Below are 24,196 nucleotides of genomic sequence, written 5' to 3'. Positions count from 1 at the left end.
CACCTGTACAAGGTAACCACACCTGTACAAGGTAACCGCACCTGTACACCTGTACAAGGTAACCACACCTGTACACCTGTACAAGGTAACCACACCTGTACAAGCTCACCACACCTGTACACCTGTTCACCTGTACAAGGTAACCACACCTGTACACCTGTACAAGGTAACCACACCTGTACAAGCTCACCACACCTGTACACCTGTACACCTGCACAAGCTAACCACACCTGCACAAGCTAACCACACCTGCACAAGGTCACCACACCTGTACAAGGTAACTGCACCTGTAAAAGGTATTCTTCCTGCAGGTTCTTCAACTGATGTGTGCTGTGTGTGTTGCAGGTGTACTAGTCAAGTCAAGTTTATGTGTGCACATTTCATACACAGAGGACATTCAATGTGCTTTACATAAACAAAAACCATACAGTAATAGCAGATAAAAGCATAGTTGGGCAAAGAATGATTATAAACAAGATTATAAAATAAAACCTGAAAAGAAAGTATAAATGAAGGTGAAATCATTTAACAACATTACTGGCGAGAGAGCAGTGAGCTGCCGTGGCTAAGTGTGTTCTAGGTTCTTTAACTGCTGTGTGCTGTCCTATCCTGCAGGTGTTCTACTAGGGAGAGAGTGGTCAGCTGATGTGTGCTGTGTGCTGTGTGTTCTGCAGGTGTTCTAGGTTCTGTATCTGCTGTGTGTTCTGCAGGTGTTCTAGGTTCTGTATCTGCTGTGTGTTCTGCAGGTGTTCTAGGTTCTGTATCTGCTGTGTGTTCTGCAGGTGTACTACTGGCGAGAGAGCAGTCAGCTGCCGTGGCTAAGTGTCAGTAGGCGGAGCAAGTCCAAAGGTTTCGCAGCGTCAGGCCCGCGGCTGTCTGGCCAGGTGACGGGGTTAACCCCTTACAGCAACTACAGGATGTACATAGTGGTGGCCAACAGCCGCTACGAGGGCCCCCAGAGCAGCACCATCGAGTTCCAGACACTAGAGGGCGGTATGGCACCTTAACGTCAGGCAATCGTCATGTGGTTACAACTATATCTTCATGAAGTTTCTTATTAGTTCTTAGTGTACATATTCTGTCAGTGTATAATAAATAAAATAATAATCAATTAATGACTCCTAACCAGAATGATTATACAATGGTTTTGAAATGTTCATTAGTTTTTTAATGTTCATTTAAGTTGTTTTAGTTTATTTTGGCAGAATTATCTAGTTTAAGTTAGTTTTTTGTTTTGTTTTAGTCTTAGTCTTAGTCTTTATTTTCATTTTCATTTCAGTAAACTGATTTTAAACTTAACTAGTTTTAGACTTGATTAACTATAATAACCGGTCTGCTTCTAAACAGTCTGTTAACTCTAAAAACTGGTCAGCTCCTAAGCGGTCTGCTCCTAACTAATCTGTCCCCTCTGACCTCTACAGTGCCCTCTGCTCCGCGCTCTTTCAAGATCCAGCACCGGCATCTGGACACCATCTACGTGGAGTGGGAGCGGCCGGCGGAACCCAACGGCATTCTAACGGGATACGTGCTGAGATACCAGCTGTGTGAGTGTTCTAACAGCTGTGTGACTGTTCTAACAGCTGTGTGAGTGTTCTATTGTGGATACGCACTGAGATACCAGCTGTGTGAGTGTTCTATTGTGGATACGCACCGAGATACCAGCTGTGTGAGTGTTCTAACAGCTGTGTGAGTGTTCTATTGTGGATACGCACCGAGATACCAGCTGTGTGAGTGTTCTATTGTGGATACGCACCGAGATACCAGCTGTGTGAGTGTTCTAACAGCTGTGTGAGTGTTCTATTGTGGATACGCACCGAGATACCAGCTGTGTGAGTGTTCTATTGTGGATACGCACCGAGATACCAGCTGTGTGAGTGTTCTAACAGCTGTGTGAGTGTTCTATTGTGGATACGCACCGAGATACCAGCTGTGTGAGTGTTCTAACAGCTGTGTGAGTGTTCCATTGTGGATACGCACTGAGATGCCAGCTGTGTTGGTGGACTAAAGTGGACATGAAAGTCCTCTGACATTTCACTGACTAAACATTTTATCATATCCAATATCTTTCTACTCCCTGCTGAAAAAACCAGCCTGACCAGCTAAAGGTGGTTTGCTGGTTGACCAGCTTGTTAACCAGCTTATTTGACCACCCTATGATGGTTGACCAGCTAGACCAGCAAAACTCTCGCGAAAACACACCTTCAGCTGGTTTACCCAGTTTATGATGGTAATTCAGCTGGTTTTGATTGTCGTACCACCTTAAGCTGGTCATTTTAGTTGGTGTTACTGGTCTACATTGCTGGTTTTTACTGGCCACGCCAGCTTATGTTGGTCATTCTAGAAAACCAGCTTGACCATCTTTGTCAAGCTGGACAGGCTGGTCACCAGCATGACCATCTTAAACCAGCTGTATCCCAAACGACAGGCTGGTCACACCAGCACGACCAGCTTCCTCAGATGGTCACGCCAGCATGTCTAGCTGGTGGCCTAACCAGCTACACCAGCAAGACCAGCAATAAGAACTGTGTTTTGGGCAAAGACCAGCTAAAACCAGCTAAAACCAGCTACCAGCCTAAGCTGGTTTCTTGCTGTTTTTTTCAGCAGGGCTATGCTATCTATTGCCATGTCATCCTAGGAAAAGTGTATTTGCTAGCAGCTAGAGAGACTGCTGAGTGCTGTAGATGTGTGTTAAAATAATGTCTTTAGACGTATTCTGAGTCCTTGTCCTAACTGAACTATGCATTGTGCTCCAAGTGCTGATTGCTGTTGATGTGTGTTAAAATAATGTCTTTAGACGTATTCTGAGTCCTTGTCCTAACTGAGCTATGCATTGTGCTCCAAGTGAATGCAAGTAGAGGGGAGAAGATCCGTGAGGAGCAGTTGCCTCCAAACAGGACCTACTTCTCTGTCCAGCGCTATGACCGCTACACGCGCTACAAGTTCTCTGTAGCGGCCCAAACGCAGGGCGGCACCGGAGAGTTCTACACCGAGGAGTCGCCACACTTCACTGAAGGTCAGAGGTCATCTTGAGGAACACATCACACGTTATGGGATAGTGGGAGAGAGGGAAAGCTGTGACTGTGAGGATCATGTCCTAATCTGCGTGTGTGTGTGTGTGCGTGTGTGTGCGTGTGTGTGTGTGTGTGTGTGTGTGTGTGTGTGTGTGTGTGTGTGTGTGTGTGGCTGTGTGTGTGTATGGCTGTGTGTGTGTATGGCTGTGTGTGTGTGTGTGTGTGTGTGTGTGTGTGCGTGTGTGTGTGTGCGTGTGTGTGTGTGTGTGTGTGTGGCTGTGTGTGTGTGTATGGCTGTGTGTGTGTGTGTGTGTGTGTGTGTGTGTGTGTGTGTGTGTGTGTGTGTGTGTGTGTGTGTTGTACAGCGTACTCCACGGATCAGGTGGACCTGGCCACTCAGGGCTGGTTCATTGGGTTGATGTGTGCAGTTGCCCTGCTGGTGATCATCATGCTCGTCGTCTTCTTCATCAAGAGGAGCAGAGGGGGCAAATACCCAGGTGAGCACCACACTAGGGGGCAAATACCCAGGTGAGCACCACACTAGGGGGCAAGTACCCAGGTGAGCACCACACTGCAGATATATAGGGGGCAAGTACCCAGGTGAGCACCACACTGCAGATATATAGGGGGCAAATACTATTGTCCAGCACACCCATTTATATGCAATATACGCACTGATGATATGGTGTGAACTCATAATATGCTCATTATGTAAGCATTTATTGAATAAGCGGTTACTGTCTTTTTTATCTTGCAAGTGAGGGATAAAAAGGACTTTTGCTTGGAGCCCCTCGATGATAAAGACCAGGAAGGAACATTTGACTATCGGTGAGTTACCGTCTCACAGGAAGAGGCCTTAGCACTGGTGATATGCTCCAAACGGGCCTTTGATTGTGGGACACAATGAAAGACCAAAGATTACATTTTATCAAGTGTTTTTTGCTAGTCTGCAAATCGGTGTTTTTTCGTGTTATAGCTGACTGTTTAGCTATTTTACCTGCAGTTTAAATGATGGAGTTCTTTGGAATTTAGACTGCTTCAGTTATCACTCATGTGATTTTATTTGATGTTTGCTAAACAAAGATTAGGTGGACCATGGGACAAGTCATCACCTACATCCCACCCCAGATCATTTTTATAAACTCTGGTTAACCTTCTATGTTCCACTTTTCTGAATAAACGTTGTTTTGCATTTTCTTTTCTTTTCTCGTGGTGCCACTGCAGGTCTCTGGAGAGGTAGGGGAAGCGCTGTGTGCACTGACTGTTACCATAGAGACGTGTGGCCTGACTAACTCACAACATCATGTTCTAACACTGAGTTAGCTTTGGGTTGTTTATTTGTTTACATTCTAACATTGGGGCAATTGCTCTGTCGCTAGTTTGGAGTTTAACACGGTTGTAAACTGGAGTTGGAGTTTAAATTGCCCCACAGAGTTTGCTTTGGGTTGTTTATTTATTTATAATCTAACACTGAGTTTGCTTTGGGTTGTTTATTTGTTTACATTCTAACATTGGGGCAATTGCTCTGTCTCTAGTTTGGAGTTTAACACGGTTGTAAACTGGAGTTGGAGTTTAAAACCGTGTTAAACTCCAAACTAGCGACAGAGCAATTGCCCCACAGAGTTTGCTTTGGGTTGTTTATTTATTTATAATCTAACACTGAGTTTGCTTTGGGTTGTTTATTTATTTATAATCTAACACTGAGTTTGCTTTGGGTTGTTTGTTTATTTATAATCTAACACTGAGTTTGCTTTGGGTTGTTTGTTTGTTCTTTAGCAGTTATACAATACTGATTCTTGAGATTATTACTGCATTGTTCCGAGGCTGCTGTGTGATTCTGTTTATTCACGATCATTCTGCTGCGGTTCCATAACTGTGTTTGATGAACACTAAAGCTGTTTCCACTTTTCACACGTTCCAGGATAACTCGTGTTCCTACTCTTCCCTACACCAGAAGGTACGTAGTCTAGACTGCCATACCATAACAACACTCCATCACTATGGCTACTGTCTACTGCCATACCATAACAAAACTCCATCACTATGGTTACTGTCTACTGCCATACCATAACAAAACTCCCATCACTATTCCTATGGTTACCGTCTACTGCCATACCATAACAAAACTCCATCACTAATTCCTATGGTTACCGTCTACTGTCATACCATAACAAAACTCCATCACTATTCCTATGATTACTGTGTCTACTGCCAAACCATAAAAAAACCTCCATCACTATTCCTATGGTTACGTCTACTCCAATACCATGACAAAAGTCCATCACTATTCCTATGGTTACGTTTACTCCCATACCATAACAAAAGTCCCATCACTATTCCTGTGGTTAGACAGTTTTCTTCTCATGTTTAGAGAAAGGTTTGCTAAATTCAGCTACAAAATAATAGATACACCATCATCATCATCATCATCATCATCATCATCAACTATTGTTTACTCAGGGGAAATTACCTGAGCATCAACCAGTCAAACTAAAACAAGGTGCTGGACAGAGTGCAGTGTATCATTATGTTCTGCCACTTCAACAGAGGCCACTGGTTAACCACCCTACTGTATATCTAGAACAACAGACTACATACAGTAGGTCACTGGTTAACCACCCTATATCTAGAACAACCGACTACATACACAACACTTCAACAGAGACCACTGGTTAATCACCCTACTGTATATCTAGAACAACAGACTGCATAGACCACTTGTTAACTACCCTATATCTAGAACAACAGACTGCATAGACCACTGGTTAACTACCCTATATCTAGAACAACAGAGGCCACTGGTTAACCACCCTATATCTAGAACAACAGAGGCCACTGGTTAACTACCCTATATCTACAGTAGAACAACAGACTGCATAGACCACTGGTTAACTACCCTATATCTAGAACAACAGAGGCCACTGGTTAACAACCCTATATCTAGAACAACAGAGACCACTGGTTAACTACCCTATATCTAGAACAACAGAGGCCACTGGTTAACCACCCTATATCTAGAACAACAGACTATAACTAACAACTGATAGAATGTGAACGGCCGTATGGTGTAATCCAGATTAGAATGTGAACGGCCGTGTGGTGTAATCCAGATTAGAATGTGAACGAATGTGAACAGCCGTGTGGTGTAATCCAGATTAGCATGTGAACGGCCATGTGGCGTAATCCAGATTAGAATGTGAACGGCTGTGTGGCGTAATCCGGATCTCTATCTCCAGGGAGGAGGACATCAGGCAGAGGAGAGCGGACTCGGTGGACGACATCATCAGGAGGACGGAGAGCGATGACAGCCTGGTGGATTACGGCAACGGAGGCGAGATCGAGTTCAACGAAGACGGCTCGTTCATCGGCCAGTACACCGGCGTCAGCAAGCGCGAGAAGTCAGATAGAGACGAAGACGGCTCGTTCATCAGCCAGTACACCGGCATCAGCAAGCACGAGAGGTCAGGTCGAGAGTACCACGACAGCTCCGAGGCCACGTCACCAGCCAACACCATTTACACACTGGCCTAGTGTAGTCCTCTCTTGGGTACCTGAGGGCCACTGGGACTAAACAACAGGTACCCACACAATGGCCTGTTTGCCCAAGAGGTCTTCTCACCTCTGGTCAGCCACTGAGAGCAAATCGATTCTGCTTGCATTTGTCAAGGGGATCATAGGGAAATGGTGACTGGACTTACAGTGCTACTTTTGCAGTTTGGGAAATAAAACAAGGTCGTTTTACAGGAGAAGGCTGCTCCCTTCATGCAGATAATTTACCAACATGATCCTTTATCTTTTCAAACTAAAGGGCATAAAGCGGTTATGTAACTGCCCGGGGAGGTGGTATGTTTTATCATGTTGATAAAGAGTAGGAGAGTGAGGAGACGATGGGGAGTGCTATGGTGGCAGGGCTGCATGTGTGCTGGTATGGCTCAGTAAAAGCTAGAGAGAGTGAGGACGATGTTGGCTAATTGGGTATTTTACAGTAAAAGCTAGAGAGAGTGAGGACAATGTTGGCTAATTGGGTATTTTACAGTAAAAGCTAGAGAGAGTGAGGACAATGTTGGCTAATTGGGTATTTTACAGTAAAAGCTAGAGAGAGTGAGGACAATGTTGGCTAATTGGGTATTTTACAGTATGTGCTCAGTAAAAGCTAGAGAGAGTGAGGACAATGTTGGCTAATTGGGTATTTTACAGTAAAAGCTAGAGAGAGTGAGGACAATGTTGGCTAATTGGGTATTTTACAGTAAAAGCTAGAGAGAGTGAGGACAATGTTGGCTAATTGGGTATTTTACAGTAAAAGCTAGAGAGAGTGAGGACAATGTTGGCTAATTGGGTATTTTACAGTATGTGCTCAGTAAAAGCTAGAGAGAGTGAGGACAATGTTGGCTAATTGGGTATTTTACAGTAAAAGCTAGAGAGAGTGAGGATGATGTTGGCTAATTGGGTATTTTACAGTATGTGCTCAGTAAAAGCTAGAGAGAGTGAGGAGAAAGTTGGCTAATTGGGTATTTTACAGTATGTGCCGTGTTGCGCACAAGCAAAAGCTAGTCAGATATTTATTCTCGTTTTTCTTTTTTAGCCCATGACCTTTTTAACGTCTCTGGTTGCTTTTCCCAGCCCATTCATTATTGGTTGGATCAAACTGCCCTCATTCTTCAGGTATAAGAACACAGAGTGTTTTAATGCTTATGAAACTTTAGTACACTCGATCCCGGCACATTGCTCATTGCTCAGAGCTGTACCAATATCAGTTCAAATTCATAAGGCCCTGAGCTAACTGACTCAAGTACAAGATGAAATTGGCTGGTTGCCAGTTGTCCATCGGTGAAATTAGAGTCCATTGCGTGTTTAAGATGTCCTCTTCTATAATGAGAAAGAGGAGGAGGTCCTTAATTCAGCCATTATATTTCCAACCCATCACAGGGCATTCTGGGTAGGATCTCTCTGTGCTCTAATGCACTATTGTTTATGTTGTACAGTATAGTTCTGCTCACAGAGGAAGAATGTCCCATCATCTCACAGGTGAAAGAGACAGATCCATTCCAGTGTGATTCATATTCTGTGCATTAACCTCTAAAGTAATACCCCCCCACCACCTCCTCTTATTGATGGCCATACCTTATCAACGGCACCTGGTTCATCTCCCCCACTCTGGGGCCCATATCACTTTCCTGTTCTCTTTTTGGCTACAACAACTTCCTGGGAATCTCTGATTCCAAGTGGATTCCACTGATAGCCGGTGATTTCTGTTGTGTAGTAAGAATATGAGGAACTAAGAGGAAATAACAGCTTAATAAAGTGCTTCATGTTTGTGATGTGTTTGCGTGTGTGGCCCCGATGCACTGTTGACTTTAACTCTAAACCCTGCCTTGCCTGCTGGAGATTTCCTTGTGCGCTCTAGCAAGCTTTTGGACATTACACTTGGATATTTGTATTTTTGTGATTTTCTATGTGCACTTTAGAACAATTTTACTCTGACCATTTGGAAACTAATTTGCTAAATAATATATGTGCCAATAAACCAAATGTTAATCCTAAATTGATATGAGTTTTTGTAGTGCTGTGGGTATTTACCTGATGCTATAGGAGATGGGTGATGTATGTCAATAATGCACATGAAGATGGACATGAACCTGCATCATGGGTGGCTTCATTACAAGGTCATATGACAGACTGGTGTTGCGTATTTAGAAACCTTGCGGTTCTTTACCAGATGTGGTCTGGAAGGATGTCTATGGTCGCACCCAGCTCCACATCTCACATCACAGCACACAGTGCACCCAGCTCCACATCTCACATCACACAGCACACAGTGCACCCAGCTCCACATCACACATCTCACATCACACAGTGCACCCAGCTCCACATCACACATCACAGCACACAGCACACAGTGCAACCAGCTCCACATCTCACATCACAGCACACATCACACAGTGCACCCAGCTCCACATCTCACATCACACAGTGCACCCAGCTCCACATCACACAGCACACAGCACACAGTGCACCCAGCTCCACATCACACAGCACACAGTGCACCCAGCTCCACATCTCACATCACACAGTGCACCCAGCTCCACATCTCACAGCACACAGCACACAGTGCACCCAGCTCCACATCACACAGCACACAGTGCACCCAGCTCCACATCTCACATCACACAGCACACAGTGCACCCAGCTCCACATCACACAGCACACAGTGCACCCAGCTCCACATCACACAGCACACAGCACACAGTGCACCCAGCTCCACATCTCACATCACACAGCACACAGTGCACCCAGCTCCACATCTCACAGCACACAGCACACAGTGCACCCAGCTCCACATCACACAGCACACAGCACACAGTGCACCCAGCTCCACATCTCACAGCACACAGCACACAGTGCACCCAGCTCCACATCTCACATCACAGCACACAGTGCACCCAGCTCCACATCTCACAGCACACAGTGCACCCAGCTCCACATCTCACATCACACAGTGCACCCAGCTCCACATCTCACATCACAGCACACAGTGCACCCAGCTCCACATCACACATCACACAGTGCACCCAGCTCCACATCTCACAGCACACAGCACACAGTGCACCCAGCTCCACATCTCACATCACACAGCACACAGTGCACCCAGCTCCACATCTCACATCACACAGCACACAGTGCACCCAGCTCCACATCACACATCACACAGTGCACCCAGCTCCACATCTCACAGCACACAGCACACAGTGCACCCAGCTCCACATCTCACATCACACAGTGCACCCAGCTCCACATCACACAGTACACAGTGCACCCAGCTCCACATCACACAGTACACAGTGCACCCAGCTCCACATCTCACATCACACAGCACACAGCACACAGTGCACCCAGCTCCACATCTCACATCACACAGCACACAGTGCACCCAGCTCCACATCTCACATCACACAGCACACAGTGCACCCAGCTCCACATCTCACATCACACAGCACACAGTGCACCCAGCTCCACATCACACATCACACAGTGCACCCAGCTCCACATCTCACATCACACAGTGCACCCAGCTCCACATCTCACATCACACAGTGCACCCAGCTCCACATCACACAGCACACAGTGCACCCAGCTCCACATCTCACATCACAGCACACAGTGCACCCAGCTCCACATCTCACAGTGGGTCGGTGCACTACAGCTAATGCCAAGTGTTGTTAATCTTGTAATGAGATCAACTCACCTATTGGATACTGTATTTAGTATGAAGAGACTCACCGAGAGTTCTCTAGGAAAATCATTTTGACAAGATCTTAAAGTAAGTCAAACTCTTAAGTTCAGTTAAATGATTTTATGACAAAGCACTGTCTCTTTCTGCTGACAAACGCACTGACTAGATTCTTTGATCTTGATATAAGATTAATAACACGTGGTTGGATTTGAATGGAAAAGCAGTTGTTGTAGTCTTTGTAGTGTGTAATGGCTTGATGTGGCTGAGCCTCTGTCCCGTTGCCCCGGGCAGGGGGCATCTCTCTTTCTCTCTGGGGCATCTCTCTTTCTCTCTGTCCCGTTGCCCCAGGCAGGGGGCATCTCTCTTTCTCTCTGGGGCATCTCTCTTTCTCTCTGTCCCGTTGCCCCGGGCAGGGGGCATCTCTCTTTCTCTCTGTCCCGTTGCCCCGGGCAGGGGGCATCTCTCTTTCTCTCTGGGGCATCTCTCTTTCTCTCTGTCCCGTTGCCCCAGGCAGGGGGCATCTCTCTTTCTCTCTGGGGCATCTCTCTTTCTCTCTGTCCCGTTGCCCCGGGCAGGGGGCATCTCTCTTTCTCTCTGTCCCGTTGCCCCAGGCAGGGGGCATCTCTCTTTCTCTCTGGGGCATCTCTCTTTCTCTCTGGGGCATCTCTCTTTCTCTCTGTCCCGTTGCCCCAGGCAGGGGGCATCTCTCTTTCTCTCTGGGGCATCTCTCTTTCTCTCTGTCCCGTTGCCCCGGGCAGGGGGCATCTCTCTTTCTCTCTGTCCCGTTGCCCCAGGCAGGGGGCATCTCTCTTTCTCTCTGGGGCATCTCTCTTTCTCTCTGGGGCATCTCTCTTTCTCTCTGTCCCGTTGCCCCGGGCAGGGGGTATTTCACAGTGAAAATAAATAAAGCAAGCACTCAACAGTTTCTTTTTACTTTGATACCCATGGTGGTTGAATGTAACCTATGAACTAATTTCATTTTGATTTATTCTATTATTTTTTATTCTATTCTTATTTCAATATGCTTTCCATTGGAAACATATCATATTTTTTGGCGTTCTAAAAAATCAGGCTTGCTCGTTGAGGCAGACGTGTGTGTGTGTGTGTGTGTGTGTGTGTGTGTGTGTGTGTGTGTGTGTGTGTGTGTGTGTGTGTGTGTGTGTGTGTGTGTGTGTGTGTGTGTGTGTGTGTGTGTGTGTGTGTGTGTGTGTGTGTGTGTGTGTGTGTGTGTGTGTGTGTGTGAGAGAAACACAAGATCATGACTGTGAAAGTCGTTCTGTCTGCATTGATGTGAGATGCTGTTGGAAGATCCCACACATCAAAACAACACTTATTCTCATCGTGTGTGTGTGTGTGTGTGTGTGTGTGTGTGTGTGTAGATCCCACATCAAAACAACACTTGCTCTCATCATGTGTCTTCTGCTGGCAGCTGAGCAACAGATGATGTGTTGCAACATCCGCCCACCAAGTTGCACTACAGTGGACTGCTGTGTTTTCACTAAAACTGCATTGCATGAAAAGCAACTTCCTGTAGAAAACCTTAGAAATTATATACCTAATACAGTATATGCGCCTACACAGACAAATGCATTACCCTCAAATAATGAAGTAAATTATATTCAGATATACATTATATATTCTTTATCATCTGTTATCATAAAAATTCCTTTGACACTAATACAAAGGCCTTACAGTACCTGTTTAATCTTATCATATGGTCAATATACACAAAGTTTATCATATCTGTGCTTACGCAACAGACAGGGTTATTAGTCTGTTCTGTCTGTGTCACAGGGTCGCTGCAGCAGCAGCGTACGGTGGCCTGGTGGAGTCATTCTCAAGTGCTAACTCTGGAGCAGCTTATCCTTAACCATTAAATAGACATTGATCGATATGTACATATTTAACATACAGACATGCTTTGATATTACCCATTAAATATAGACATAGATAGATATTTACATATTTAACATACAGACATGCTTTGATATTACCTATTAAATATAGACATAGATATTTACATATTTAACATACAGACATGCGTTGATATTACCCATTAAATATAGACATAGATAGATATTTGCATATTTAACATACAGACATGTTTTGATAGAGAACAAGAGGTGTCACAGAAATATTAATAAAATAAATCAATAATTCAATATATCATCTTCAATAAGGGGCCAAAACGGTCACATTTGGATTTTAAACGACCTTAAAACACGTATGGGCTGAATTAAGAAGACTGTTGTAAAGGAACAGGGCTGCATCTAGATTTTTCAAGTGTACATAAATTGGCATTCTTTTTTCACATTTTCTAAATTTTAATTATTAGTAGATGCAATTTTCAAGGTTATTGAAACATCTAAGGTGTTCATCAAATCAAAATCTTATGATATAGAACAGAACACAGTGACCAGCTGGATGTCCTACTGAATGTAGACCTTTGAATCCCGTCGTAAAGATAAACATCTGCACTCCTCACCTTGAGCTAACGCATGGGACACCTTCCCCAGTGCTTTATCTGCACTCTTGACTTTGAGCTAGAGCTCGGCCCCTGTACGCTGTGCTCTATCTGGGTTATGGGCGCTAAAGCTTCTGCTTTGGGTTACATCACATCCCCACGGCCCTGAGGGTGGCCCCTCCCCTGCCTCATCAGAAATGTATAAAATGATGTCACATCCTCCACCTCTACGCCAGTAGCTCCAGAGAAGAGGAAGGAGAAGACATTCCCTGCCAATAGTGGGCTTGGCCAGGACAAGCATCTCCCGACACATCATGGCCAGGCTGATGATCGCTGGTGAGTCCTGATACTAAATCAAAACATTGTTCTGAACGGATCTTTTCGCTATTGAAAATACAACAACATTCTCATGATCTGAAATGGGTCCTATGGAATTATTGGAACAATAATGAGCCTTTATCTCCCTGTCAGGTTTGACCCTCTTGGCGTGCCTTAATGTGGGTAAGTGGGCTTTGAGGGACACACTATTAACTGTCTCTTAACACCAACTATACATACACATCAGTGGTGTGGACAAAGACACTATAGTCACAGACACACTAGTGAAAACTGCACACAGACACTATAGTCACAGACACACTAGTGAAAACTGCACACAGACACTATAGTCACAGAAACACAAGTGAAAACTGCACACAGACACTATAGTCACAGACACACTAGTGAAAACTGCTTCTGTGATGCTCTCGCACAGGCAGGTAACTGGAGGTACAGCACAGGCCTAATTGTCTGTATTGTCTATAATATTGTTATAGAATTGTTTGTGTACTCCAGGTGAAAACTCAGAGACAAGTCACTGCTTCCTTGATGTTCACTGGAGACTCAGGCCTAATTGTCTGTATTGTCTATGATATTGTTATAGAATTGTGTGTGTACTCCAGGTGAAAACTCAGAGACAAGTCACCGCTTCCTTGATGTTTTAGCAGGGTCAGGTCAATGGAGACTCAGGCCTAGTTGTCTATATTGTCTATAATATTGTTATATAATTGGCTGTGTACTCCACAGTGTCGTCAACCAAACTGGTCTGCTACTTCACCAACTGGGCCCAATACAGGCCTGGAACGGGGCGGTTCCTGCCCGCTAACGTGGACCCAAACCTCTGCACCCACCTGATCTACGCCTTCTCCGTCATCAACCACAACAACGAGCTGGCCACCTACGAGTGGAACGACGAGACCCTCTACAGCTCATTCAACGGCCTGAAGGCAAGGTATGTACAGTACACACCCAAAGGCATGTACAGTACGCACCCAAAGGCAATATCCTACTGTACTGTACGGTCTGAAGGCCAGGTATGTACAGTACGCACCCAAAGGCAATATCCTACTGTACTGTACGGTCTGAAGGCCAGGCATGTACAGTACGCACCCAAAGGCAATATCCTACTGTACAAGGAGATCCTAGTGTACGTAAGGAGTCAGTAGTGAAATGGCTGGTGTTCATCAGAGGGCCTATTGAGCCACGTACTGTCTTCAACTTCACCTGCTGCCTTTGGGACAGCTCTTATAGTTGAGATGTGATGCGTAGTCTTAAGGGGGGCTCAAACCTCACAGCACAACGAGATGAGCTGCAATATTCTAAAACCTAGCAACTGTGACTAAATCTGCTGAATGCTTTGCGATGGCTTGCAACGACATGCAATATTAAATTCCCACCGCTGCAACTCCTTCTGCAATGGTTTTGTCTTGTTGCGGATCTTTGGTGTGAAATGGGCCTCAGAGTTGAGATAGGATGTGTGGTCTTATAGCCAAGACATGATGCCTGGTCTCTGTAACCGCTCCAATTGGTCTTGACAGGAATCCGGCTTTGAAGACTCTGCTTGCTGTTGGAGGTTGGAACTTTGGCACAACCCAGTGAGTGTGTTGATGTGTTTGTACCATAGACTGTATATATATACAGTCTATGGTTTGTACTATAGAATATATAAAATAGGTTTGTATCATGAACGGTATAAAATAGGTTTGTACTTATACATGATCCCGAATCCTCAGCCTGTGCTTGTAAACCCAATCCCACAGGTTTTCCATCACGGTGTCCACTGCAGTTAACCGACAGAAGTTCATCCAGTCGTCCATCAGCTTCTTGCGCACGCATGGGTTTGATGGTTTGGACCTGGACTGGGAGTACCCCGGCGCTCGAGGGAGCCCCCCGCAGGACAAACAGAGATTCACAACCCTCTGCCAGGTGAGCTGAGCCAGCCACACCCCACGCACCCGTGATGAAGAAGTTACCGCACATCTCGTACGGGGTTTGTTACCGTACATCTTGTACGGGGTTTGTTACCGTACATCTTGTACGGGGTTTGTTACCGCACATCTCGTATGGGGTTTGTTACCGCACATCTCGTATGGGGTTTGTTACCGCACATCTCGTACGGGGTTTGAAAGATTGTGCTGCTTTGTTTGTTTCCTGATTTGTAATACACACACACGTTGGGTTTCAGGAGCTGCTGGAGGCGTTTGAGCAGGAGGCCGTGGCCACCAAGCGGCCCAGACTGCTGCTCACCGCGGCCGTGGCGGCAGGCAAGGGACACATCGACAACGGCTATGAAATCGCCAAAGTTTCAACGTAAGAAACCGGCTGGAAAAAATGGCATATTGGGACATGACCCAGGCTGTTAAGTTGTGATGTTGTGTTGGTGTACTGGGACATGACCCAGCCTGTTATGTTGTGATGTTGTGTTGGTGTATTGGGACATGACCCAGCCTGTTATGTTGTGATGTTGTGTTGGTGTAGTACTGGTATATGACCCAGCCTGTTATGTTGTGATGTTGTGTTGGTGTACTGGTATATGACCCAGGCTGTTACGATGGCGTACTGGTATATGACCCAGCCTGGTATGATGTGATGTTGTGTTGGTGTAGTACTGGTATATGACCCAGCCTGTTATGTTGTGATGTTGTGTTGGTGTACTGGTATATGACCCAGGCTGTTGTTGCATCGTCCACCCCTCAGGTACCTGGACTTCATCAACGTGATGACGTATGACTTCCACGGGGCCTGGGACACGTCCACCGGCCACAACAGCCCACTCTACGGCAGCGCCACCGATATGGGAGACAACGTCTACTACAACACGGTACCTTCCATTACACTATTATTATTAGAATATTATATTATTAGATTATTATTAGACTATTGGGTTAATAGGCTGGTACACTCACAAGTGAATAGTGTACAGGAAAGGATTGTATGCCAAACTAGAAAAGCGTATAGACACCAACGTATAGACACCATATGCTCTCTGCTGTAACGTATAGACACCATATGCTCTCTGCTCTAACGTATAGACACCATATGCTCTCTGCTGTAACGTATAGACACCATATGCTCTCTGCTCTAACGTATAGACACCATATGCTCTCTGCTCTAACGTATAGACACCATATGCTCTCTGCTCTAACGTATAGACACCATATGCTCTCTGCTCCATATGTTCTCTGCTCTAATGTATAGACACCATATGCTCTCTGCTCTAACGTATAGACACCATATGCTCTCTGCTCCATATGTTCTCTGCTCTAACGTATAGACACCATATGCTCTCTGCTGTAACATATAGACACCATATGCTCTCTGCCCCATATGCTCTCTGCTCTAACGTATAGATCCTATATGCTGTCTGCTCTAACGTATAGACACCACACGCTCTCTGCTGTAATGTATAGACGCCATATGCTCTCTGCTGTAACCTATAGACACCATATGCTCTCTGCTGTAATGTATAGACACCATATGCTCTCTGCTGTAATGTATAGACACCATATGCTCTCTGCTGTAATGTATAGATCCCATATGCTCTCTGCTGTAACGTATAGACACCATATGCTCTCTGCTCCATACTGTATGCTCTCTCCTGTAACGTATAGACACCATATGCTCTCTGCTCTAACGTATAGACACCATATGCTCTCTGCTGTAATGTATAGACACCATATACTCTCTCCTGTAACGTATAGACACCATATGCTCTCTGCTGTAATGTATAGACACCATATACTCTCTCCTGTAACGTATAGACACCATATACTCTCTGCTGTAATGTATAGATCCCATATACTCTCTGCTCTAACGTATAGATCCCATATGCTCTGTTCTCCGCAGGACTTTGCCATGAGGTACTGGAGGGACGGTGGCGCTCCCGCAGAGAAGCTGCTGTTGGGCGTCGCCACGTATGGCCGCACCTTCCGCATCGTATCCGCTAGCAACGGAGTTGGAGCGCCCGCCAGCGGCCCGGCCTCCGCAGGAACCTACACCCGCGAGGGAGGCTTCTGGGCCTACTACGAGGTGTGTGTGTGTGTGTGTGTGTGTGTGTGTGTGTGTGTGTGTGTGTGTGTGTGAGGGGGTGGGGGAACCTACTACGAGGTGTGTGTGTGTGTGTGTGTGTGTATGTGAGGGGGTGGGGAACCTACTACGAGGTGTGTGTGTGTGTGTGTGTGTGTGTGTGTGTGTGTGTGTATGTGTGTGTGTAGGGGGGGAACCTACACCCGTAAGGGCGGCTTCTGGGCCTACTACGAGGTGTGCCACCGTCTTTACATTTCATTACATTTAGCAGACACGTTTTTTGCCCAAAGTAAAAGAAATGCTCCACACGGCAACAGAAACACGTTCTCCTGAACTTTCCTCAGGCTTACTGGCTTACAGTACAATTATTATTATTGTCTTATTGGCTAATGATGTGCTTGTTCACTCCGTCAGATCTGCACCTTCCTCAAGGGGACGAGCACCCAGTGGATTGAGGATCAGAAGGTGCCCTACGCAGTCAAAGGGAACGAGTGGGTGGGCTTCGACAACCACGAGAGCATCACAACAAAGGTACTCCTGATTGGCTGGTTTTCTCTACCGTGATCAGTGTGTGTGCCCACTCACATAGCTGAAAAAGTAGCACTTTGATGCACTTCAATATCTCTATGTATTACGAGATGACACGTTGAGCCTGCTGTGCTTTCTGCTCTTGATGTGATTGTGTGTGTGTGTGTGTGTGTGTGTGTGTGTGTGTGTGTGTGTGTGTGTGTGTAGGCTCAGTACCTGCTCTTGATGTTATTGCGTGTGTGTGTGTGTGTGTGTGTGTGTGTGTGTGTGTGTGTGTGTGTGTGTAGGCTCAGTACCTGCTCTTGATGTTATTGCGTGTGTGTGTGTAGGCTCAGTACCTGCTCTTGATGTTATTGCGTGTGTGTGTGTGTGTGTGTGTGTGTGTGTGTGTGTGTGTGTGTGTGTGTGTGTGTGTGTGTGTGTGTGTGTGTGTGTGTGTAGGCTCAGTACCTGCTCTTGATGTTATTGCGTGTGTGTGTGTGTGTGTGTAGGCTCAGTACCTGCTCTTGATGTTATTGCGTGTGTGTGTGTGTGTGTGTAGGCTCAGTACCTGCTCTTGATGTTATTGCGTGTGTGTGTGTGTGTGTGTGTGTGTGTGTGTGTGTAGGCTCAGTACCTGCTCTTGATGTTATTGCGTGTGTGTGTGTGTGTGTGTGTGTGTAGGCTCAGTACCTGCTCTTGATGTTCTTGCGTGTGTGTGTGTGTAGGCTCAGTACCTGCTCTTGATGTTATTGCGTGTGTGTGTGTGTGTGTGTGTGTGTAGGCTCAGTACCTGCTTTTGATGTTATTGTGTGTGTAGGCTCAGTACCTGCTCTTGATGTTATTGCGTGTGTGTGTGTGTGTGTGTGTGTGTAGGCTCAGTACCTGCTCTTGATGTGATTGCGTGTGTAGGCTCAGTACCTGCTCTTGATGTTATTGCGTGTGTAGGCTCAGTACCTGCTCTTGATGTTATTGCGTGTGTGTGTGTGTGTGTGTGTGTGTGTAGGCTCAGTACCTGCTCTTGATGTTATTGCGTGTGTGTGTGTGTGTGTGTGTGTGTAGGCTCAGTACCTGCTCTTGATGTGATTGCGTGTGTGTGTGTGCGTGTGTAGGCTCAGTACCTGCTCTTGATGTTATTGTGTGTGTAGGCTCAGTACCTGCTCTTGATGTGATTGCGTGTGTGTGTGTGCGTGTGTAGGCTCAGTACCTGCTCTTGATGTTATTGCGTGTGTGTGTGTGTGTGTGTGTGTGTAGGCTCAGTACCTGCTCTTGATGTTATTGCGTGTGTGTGTGTGTGTGTGTGTGTGTGTAGGCTCAGTACCTGCTCTTGATGTTATTGCGTGTGTGTGTGTGTGTGTGTAGGCTCAGTACCTGCTCTTGATGTTATTGTGTGTGTGTGTGTGTGTACTGTAGGCTCAGTACCTGCTGTTGATGTTATTGCGTGTGTAGGCTCAGTACCTGCTCTTGATGTTATTGCGTGTGTGTGTGTGTGTGTGTGTGTGTGTAGGCTCAGTACCTGCTCTTGATGTAATGCGTGTGTGTGTGTGTGTGTGTGTGTGTGTGTGTGTGTGTGTGTGTAGGCTCAGTACCTGAAGGCCAACGGCTACGGAGGCGCGTTCGCCTGGGCGCTGGATCTGGACGACTTTGCGGGGCAGTTCTGCGGTCAGGGCGACTACCCCCTCCTCAACCACCTGCACTCTCAGCTCCTCTCAGGTCGGCCAACAAGCTGCAATACCAACAAACGTCCTCATGAAAGATCCATTTGCTCTTTATTAAAGACCCATGTTGTTGTTTAATCATAAATGTCCTTAATGATCCATTTTGCTGATCATACATGTAGTCCTGTCACATTTGAGACGGCTGAAGGAAAAGGCCTGATATACCGAATATCAAGTTGCAGTGACACTCTCCGAGACAAACACAAATACGAAATGTTTTTGTTTCTTCAGGCTTGCCTCCTCTCCCTCCAACCACTTTCCCTGAGGAGCCTACAACAACCACAGCCAGGCCTGATGCTACAACAACCACCACCACCCCCACCACCACCACCACCACCCCCACCCCCACCACCACCACCCATGCCCCAGGAAGTGGCTTCTGCTCGGGGAAGGCTGACGGCCTGTACCCCCTCAGTGGAAACCCCAATCAGTTCTACCAGTGCTCCATGGGTCATACATTTGTCCTGCGATGTCCGGCTGGTCTTGTTTACCAGGACAGGTGCAAATGTTGTGACTGGTCATAAGGCGTGAATCTGCCATCATCCTCTGCCCATACCATTAACATTGTTCTCTATGAGTCCATACCATTAACATTGTCCTCTATGAGTCCATACCATTAACATTGTTCTCTATGAGTCCATACCATTAACATTGTGCTCTATGAGTCCATTTCTCTCAGTTGAAATAAGAATGCATTGTGTATTGGTCTTATGAAATACATAATGCAAGATTTTATGGTAACACTTATTCATCTACCCACAGTGATTACTACTCCCCACCTCAACCAAAGTCTTAACCATAACTTGAAGACCTAGTTAACCCTACGCCTAACCCAAGTAGGGTAGGACAATTCTAGCCCTAACCCTACGCCTAACCCAACTAGGGTTGGACAGTTCTAAGGGCCACACTGACAGGAGGCCCCAGAGAACACTATCATCAAGAAGGCTAAATAATGTAGTCAAACTTCTAACTCTAATTCTAACGTAACGGTTATGTTTAAGTTATAAGCCAAATGTTTCGTCAACTAAACAAACGTTCACGCAACGTTCTGTGAACCATAGATTGTTTGCTGTGCGTCTCATAGACGTAGCCCACTTCTGTCAGATGCAAGATGGCGGCGTCAGGCACATGTTGAGAAGGCGACATCTAATATATATATGTATGTATATACTGTATGTGTGTGTGTGTGTGTGTGTGTGTTTACCCTTCCTGTGCTTCTGGTTCCTTATATCCGTGTCTTCACTGAGTCCACTCCTCACGACTGTAGCTCTGCCCCCTGATTATTGGTTCGTCGTTTTCACTTGCGTCCTGTTTCATAGTTACATGTAGCCCCTTTTGTAATCTCTTTTCTTTGGTGTATGTATGTATTCTTGTTCTTTTGTATCTTGTAGTTTGTCATTAAAGATGATTTTGTTTCCAAGACTACTTGGTTTTTCATATATTTTGGTCTTATTGAAAACTAACTGTTCAGTGTTTCCCTGGAATGTTCTCCAGTGGTGCTAGGGTCAGTCCGTTTCTCCACAAGTTCTGTCCCGAGAGTTGTAGTCAAGCTACAGTATAGGGGCAAAAACATGTTTAATATTTAAGTGTTGAAATGCATCAATCTGGTGCTATTTGAAAAGAAATTCAGAGGTTACACTTACTTTTTATCTATGGATGAAAATATTTCTGCTATAGCCTTAACTATTCTGCCCTTCACAATTTTAGCCATGCACACAGATGGAATACTGTAGTTTTGATGATACTGCAATAAGTTCACAACGACAAAGCATATTTTCACGATTAAGAAATAGCTTAGTCAAAAATACTGTCAGCTACATTTTAGCACGTGAAATTATGCAGAAGTGGTCCCTTCTGTTGTTCAGAAGGGACCACTTCTGTTGTGTGAACCTGGCCTTAAGTCAAGATACCCGTGTATGGGTGAACGTGGCCTTAAGTCAAGATACCCGTGTACTGTATGTGTGAACCTGGCCTTAAGTCAAGATACTCGTGTATGTGTGAACGTGGCCTTAAGTCAAGATACCCGTGTACTGTATGTGTGAACCTGGCCTTAAGTCAAGATACCCGTGTACTGTATGTGTGAACCTGGCCTTAAGTCAAGATACTTGTGTATGTGTGAACGTGGCCTTAAGTCAAGATACTCGTGTATGTGTGAACGTGGCCTTAAGTCAAGATACCCGTGTATGGGTGAACGTGGCCTTAAGTCAAGATACCCGTGTATGGGTGAACGTGGCCTTAAGTCAAGATACCCGTGTATGTGTGAACGTGGCCTTAAGTGGGTCTCTGGCTTGTGAGGGTGTGGCATCACAATGGTTTCTTCCCATGACATCGCCCTGTGGTGAGAAATTCAATGCAAGCAGACAGAAGCAGGTTTAAAGATGGCAAACATGGTAAGACATGCATTAGCGAACAGTTTATCAAGGTAAGACATTTATTACCTAACAACAGTTTCAGAACTACGGGACCGGAGGCCAGTATGATGTACCACTTCAGGCGGCAGCCGACTGAGCTCCAGCGCTGGGTGTTCTCTCTGCATTTAAGGCGTCGCCCTCTCTGGATTGTGTCAAGAAGAAAGCACTCATCATCAAATGATCTAAGGGTCATGAGGTCACAAGGGCAGTTGCATCATCAAATGATCAAAGGGTCATAAGGGCAGTTGATTGAGCGGGTTTGGCGTAATCTAAGGCTGGGGTCGTGACTAAAGCCAATGATGACATTTCTACAGCCCATCGGCCCTACCCCAGGCAGGAGTGATTCTTTGTGCTCACTTTTGACATATTGAGGTTTGGCTGGGCCACTCTAAAATGTTGACGTTGTTCTCTGTTAATCATTTCTTGCTTTGTTTGGCTGTATGTTTTGGATCATTGTGTGGTTTAATGGTCCAGTGGCACCTATTGGGGCAGGTCTTGGCAGACTGCCTGATCTTTTCCCCAGAAAATCCTGCCCCTAATATGGTGCCCTTTGACCTATGGGTCGCTACAACTAGCACAAATATGTTTTGCCATTTTGGATGCATGTTGACGCACGCAACTGACCCGATTTGAAAATGCCGTACCGTTAGAATCCTTGGATCAAGTCGAGTTCAGCCCCATATTTCACTACCTACTCCTGTTGATGAACTGTAATGAGCAAGCACACTTTGTCGTTCCTCGGAAATACATTCTAGTTAGAACACTGCATACAGCTGCTGCTCATCCTGCCCCTCTTAACCCAACTCTTCATCTGAGTCACTGATTGCTAAACTTGAGGCTGTGCCAGTAACTTCCTTGTTTACAGTCTTAGCTGCTAGGTGACAAGGCCATTTCACACGTCCATTTGTGATGAAATATTTCACAAACCCACAGCTTAACAACAACATCTCAACAGTCATAACATCAGAGACATGCAACAACACCAGTTCCCCATTGTGTCCATCGTGCAGGGCTTTATCGATTATGTACTTTCATGGTTGATTTGTGTATTAAATGTGTCTTTGAAAACAGTTACTATAGTGATTCATTCATTTTTACTGATCTCCTGAAAGTCCAATAGTCCATCTGTCTATTGATTGCATAAATCAATGGGAAAAACATCTGACACCGTAGCAGCAGAGTCGACGTGGATGCATGCAAGTTTATTTAAAACAACCAATCACTTACTAGATTGCTAAACTTGAGGCTGTGCCAGTAACTTCCTTGTTTACAGTCTTAGCTGCTAGGTGACAAGGACATTCTAGCACCCTCCCCCCCACCAAAGACACACACGTCCAGATTTGTGATGAAATATTTCACAAACCCACAGCTTTTCTCAACAGTCATAACATCAGAGACATGCAACAACACCAGTTCCCCATAGTGTCCATCGTGCAGGGCCTTATCGATCATTTACTTCCATGGTTGAATTGTGTATTAAATGTGTCTTTGAAAACAGTTACTATAGTGATTCATTCATTTTTACTGATCTCCTGAAAGTCCAACAGTCCATCTGTCCTGTCTATTGATTGCATAAATCAATGGGGGGGGGGAAATCTGACACCGTAGCAGCAGCAGAGTCAATGTGGATGCATGCAAGTTTGTAGTGTGTTTGTTGACTCTGTAGGGTGAGAGATATCAGCGGTAGTGTAGTGTGTTTGTTGAATCTGTAGGCTGGCAGATATCAGAAGTAGTGTAGTGTGCTTGTTGAATCTGTAGGGTGAGAGATATCAGAGGTAGTGTAGTGTGTTTGTTGAATCTGTAGGGTGAGAGATATCAGAGGTAGTGTAGTGTGCTTGTTGACTAGGCTGGCAGATATCAGAGGTAGTGTAGTGTGCTTGTTGACTAGGCTGGCAGATATCAGAGGTAGTGTAGTGTGCTTGTTGACTCTGTAGGCTGGCAGATATCAGAGGTAGTGTAGTGTGCTTGTTGACTCTGTAGGCTGGCAGATATCAGAGGTAGTGTAGTGTGCTTGTTGACTCTGTAGGCTGGCAGATATCAGAGGTAGTGTAGTGTGCTTGTTGACTCTGTAGGCTGGCAGATATCAGCGGTAGTGTAGTGTGCTTGTTGACTCTGTAGGCTGGCAGATATCAGCGGTAGTGTAGTGCGCTTGTTGACTAGGCTGGCAGATATCAGCGGTAGTGTATTGTGCTTGGTGACTCTGTAGGCTGGCAGATATCAGTGGTAGTGTAGTGCGCTTGTTGACTCTGTAGGGTGCAGATATCAGCGGTAGTGTAGTGTGCTTGTTGACTAGGTTGGCAGATATCAGTGGTAGTGTAGTGTGCTTGTTGACTCTGTAGGGTGAGAGATATCAGTGGTAGTGTAGTGTGCTTGTTGACTAGGCTGGCAGATATCAGAGGTAGTGTAGTGTGCTTGTTGACTCTGTAGGCTGGCAGATATCAGAGGTAGTGTAGTGTGCTTGTTGACTCTGTAGGGTGGCAGATTCTGAGAAGTCTGATGGGTAGTGAAGC

The 24,196-nt window shown here is 45.6% G+C and overlaps 2 protein-coding genes across 2 annotated transcripts in view; both read left to right on the top strand.

Annotated features, from left to right (window-relative positions):
- The window catches only part of LOC134088068 (neurofascin-like), a 33,674-nt gene extending 25,506 nt beyond the window's left edge, over positions 1 to 8,168 (top strand). The window contains exons 20-27 of the mRNA XM_062541984.1: positions 783 to 993; positions 1,422 to 1,544; positions 2,843 to 3,013; positions 3,377 to 3,508; positions 3,770 to 3,839; positions 4,236 to 4,247; positions 4,933 to 4,968; positions 6,248 to 8,168. Coding sequence (XP_062397968.1) covers positions 783 to 993; positions 1,422 to 1,544; positions 2,843 to 3,013; positions 3,377 to 3,508; positions 3,770 to 3,839; positions 4,236 to 4,247; positions 4,933 to 4,968; positions 6,248 to 6,542 — 1,050 coding nt within the window. The 3' untranslated portion in view covers positions 6,543 to 8,168. The remainder of the gene's footprint in view (positions 1 to 782; positions 994 to 1,421; positions 1,545 to 2,842; positions 3,014 to 3,376; positions 3,509 to 3,769; positions 3,840 to 4,235; positions 4,248 to 4,932; positions 4,969 to 6,247) is intronic.
- A 4,852-nt stretch (positions 8,169 to 13,020) lies between these two features.
- LOC134088146 (acidic mammalian chitinase-like) lies at positions 13,021 to 19,799 on the top strand. Its single transcript, XM_062542076.1, has 11 exons — positions 13,021 to 13,042; positions 13,160 to 13,207; positions 13,772 to 13,976; positions 14,563 to 14,619; positions 14,785 to 14,950; positions 15,210 to 15,334; positions 15,722 to 15,845; positions 16,871 to 17,053; positions 17,465 to 17,581; positions 19,138 to 19,270; positions 19,507 to 19,799. Exons 1-11 carry the CDS (start codon positions 13,021 to 13,023, stop codon positions 19,797 to 19,799), a joined length of 1,473 nt encoding a protein of 490 aa, XP_062398060.1.
- The last annotated feature ends 4,397 nt before the right edge of the window (positions 19,800 to 24,196 follow it).

The sequence above is a fragment of the Sardina pilchardus genome, chromosome 7 (assembly GCF_963854185.1).
Source record: "Sardina pilchardus chromosome 7, fSarPil1.1, whole genome shotgun sequence".
Classification (NCBI taxonomy): domain Eukaryota; kingdom Metazoa; phylum Chordata; class Actinopteri; order Clupeiformes; family Clupeidae; genus Sardina; species Sardina pilchardus.
Note: the sequence above shows the minus strand (reverse complement) of the source record. Positions and strands in the feature narration are given on the sequence as shown.

Bases quoted from the DNA above. Each gene is read 5' to 3' on its own strand.
- LOC134088146 (XM_062542076.1), top strand. From the start codon at position 13,021: ATGGCCAGGCTGATGATCGCTG. The intron at 14,951-15,209 runs GTGAGCTGAGCC...GTTGGGTTTCAG, and splicing joins GATTCACAACCCTCTGCCAG to GAGCTGCTGGAGGCGTTTGA. The intron at 19,271-19,506 runs GTCGGCCAACAA...TTGTTTCTTCAG, and splicing joins GCACTCTCAGCTCCTCTCAG to GCTTGCCTCCTCTCCCTCCA.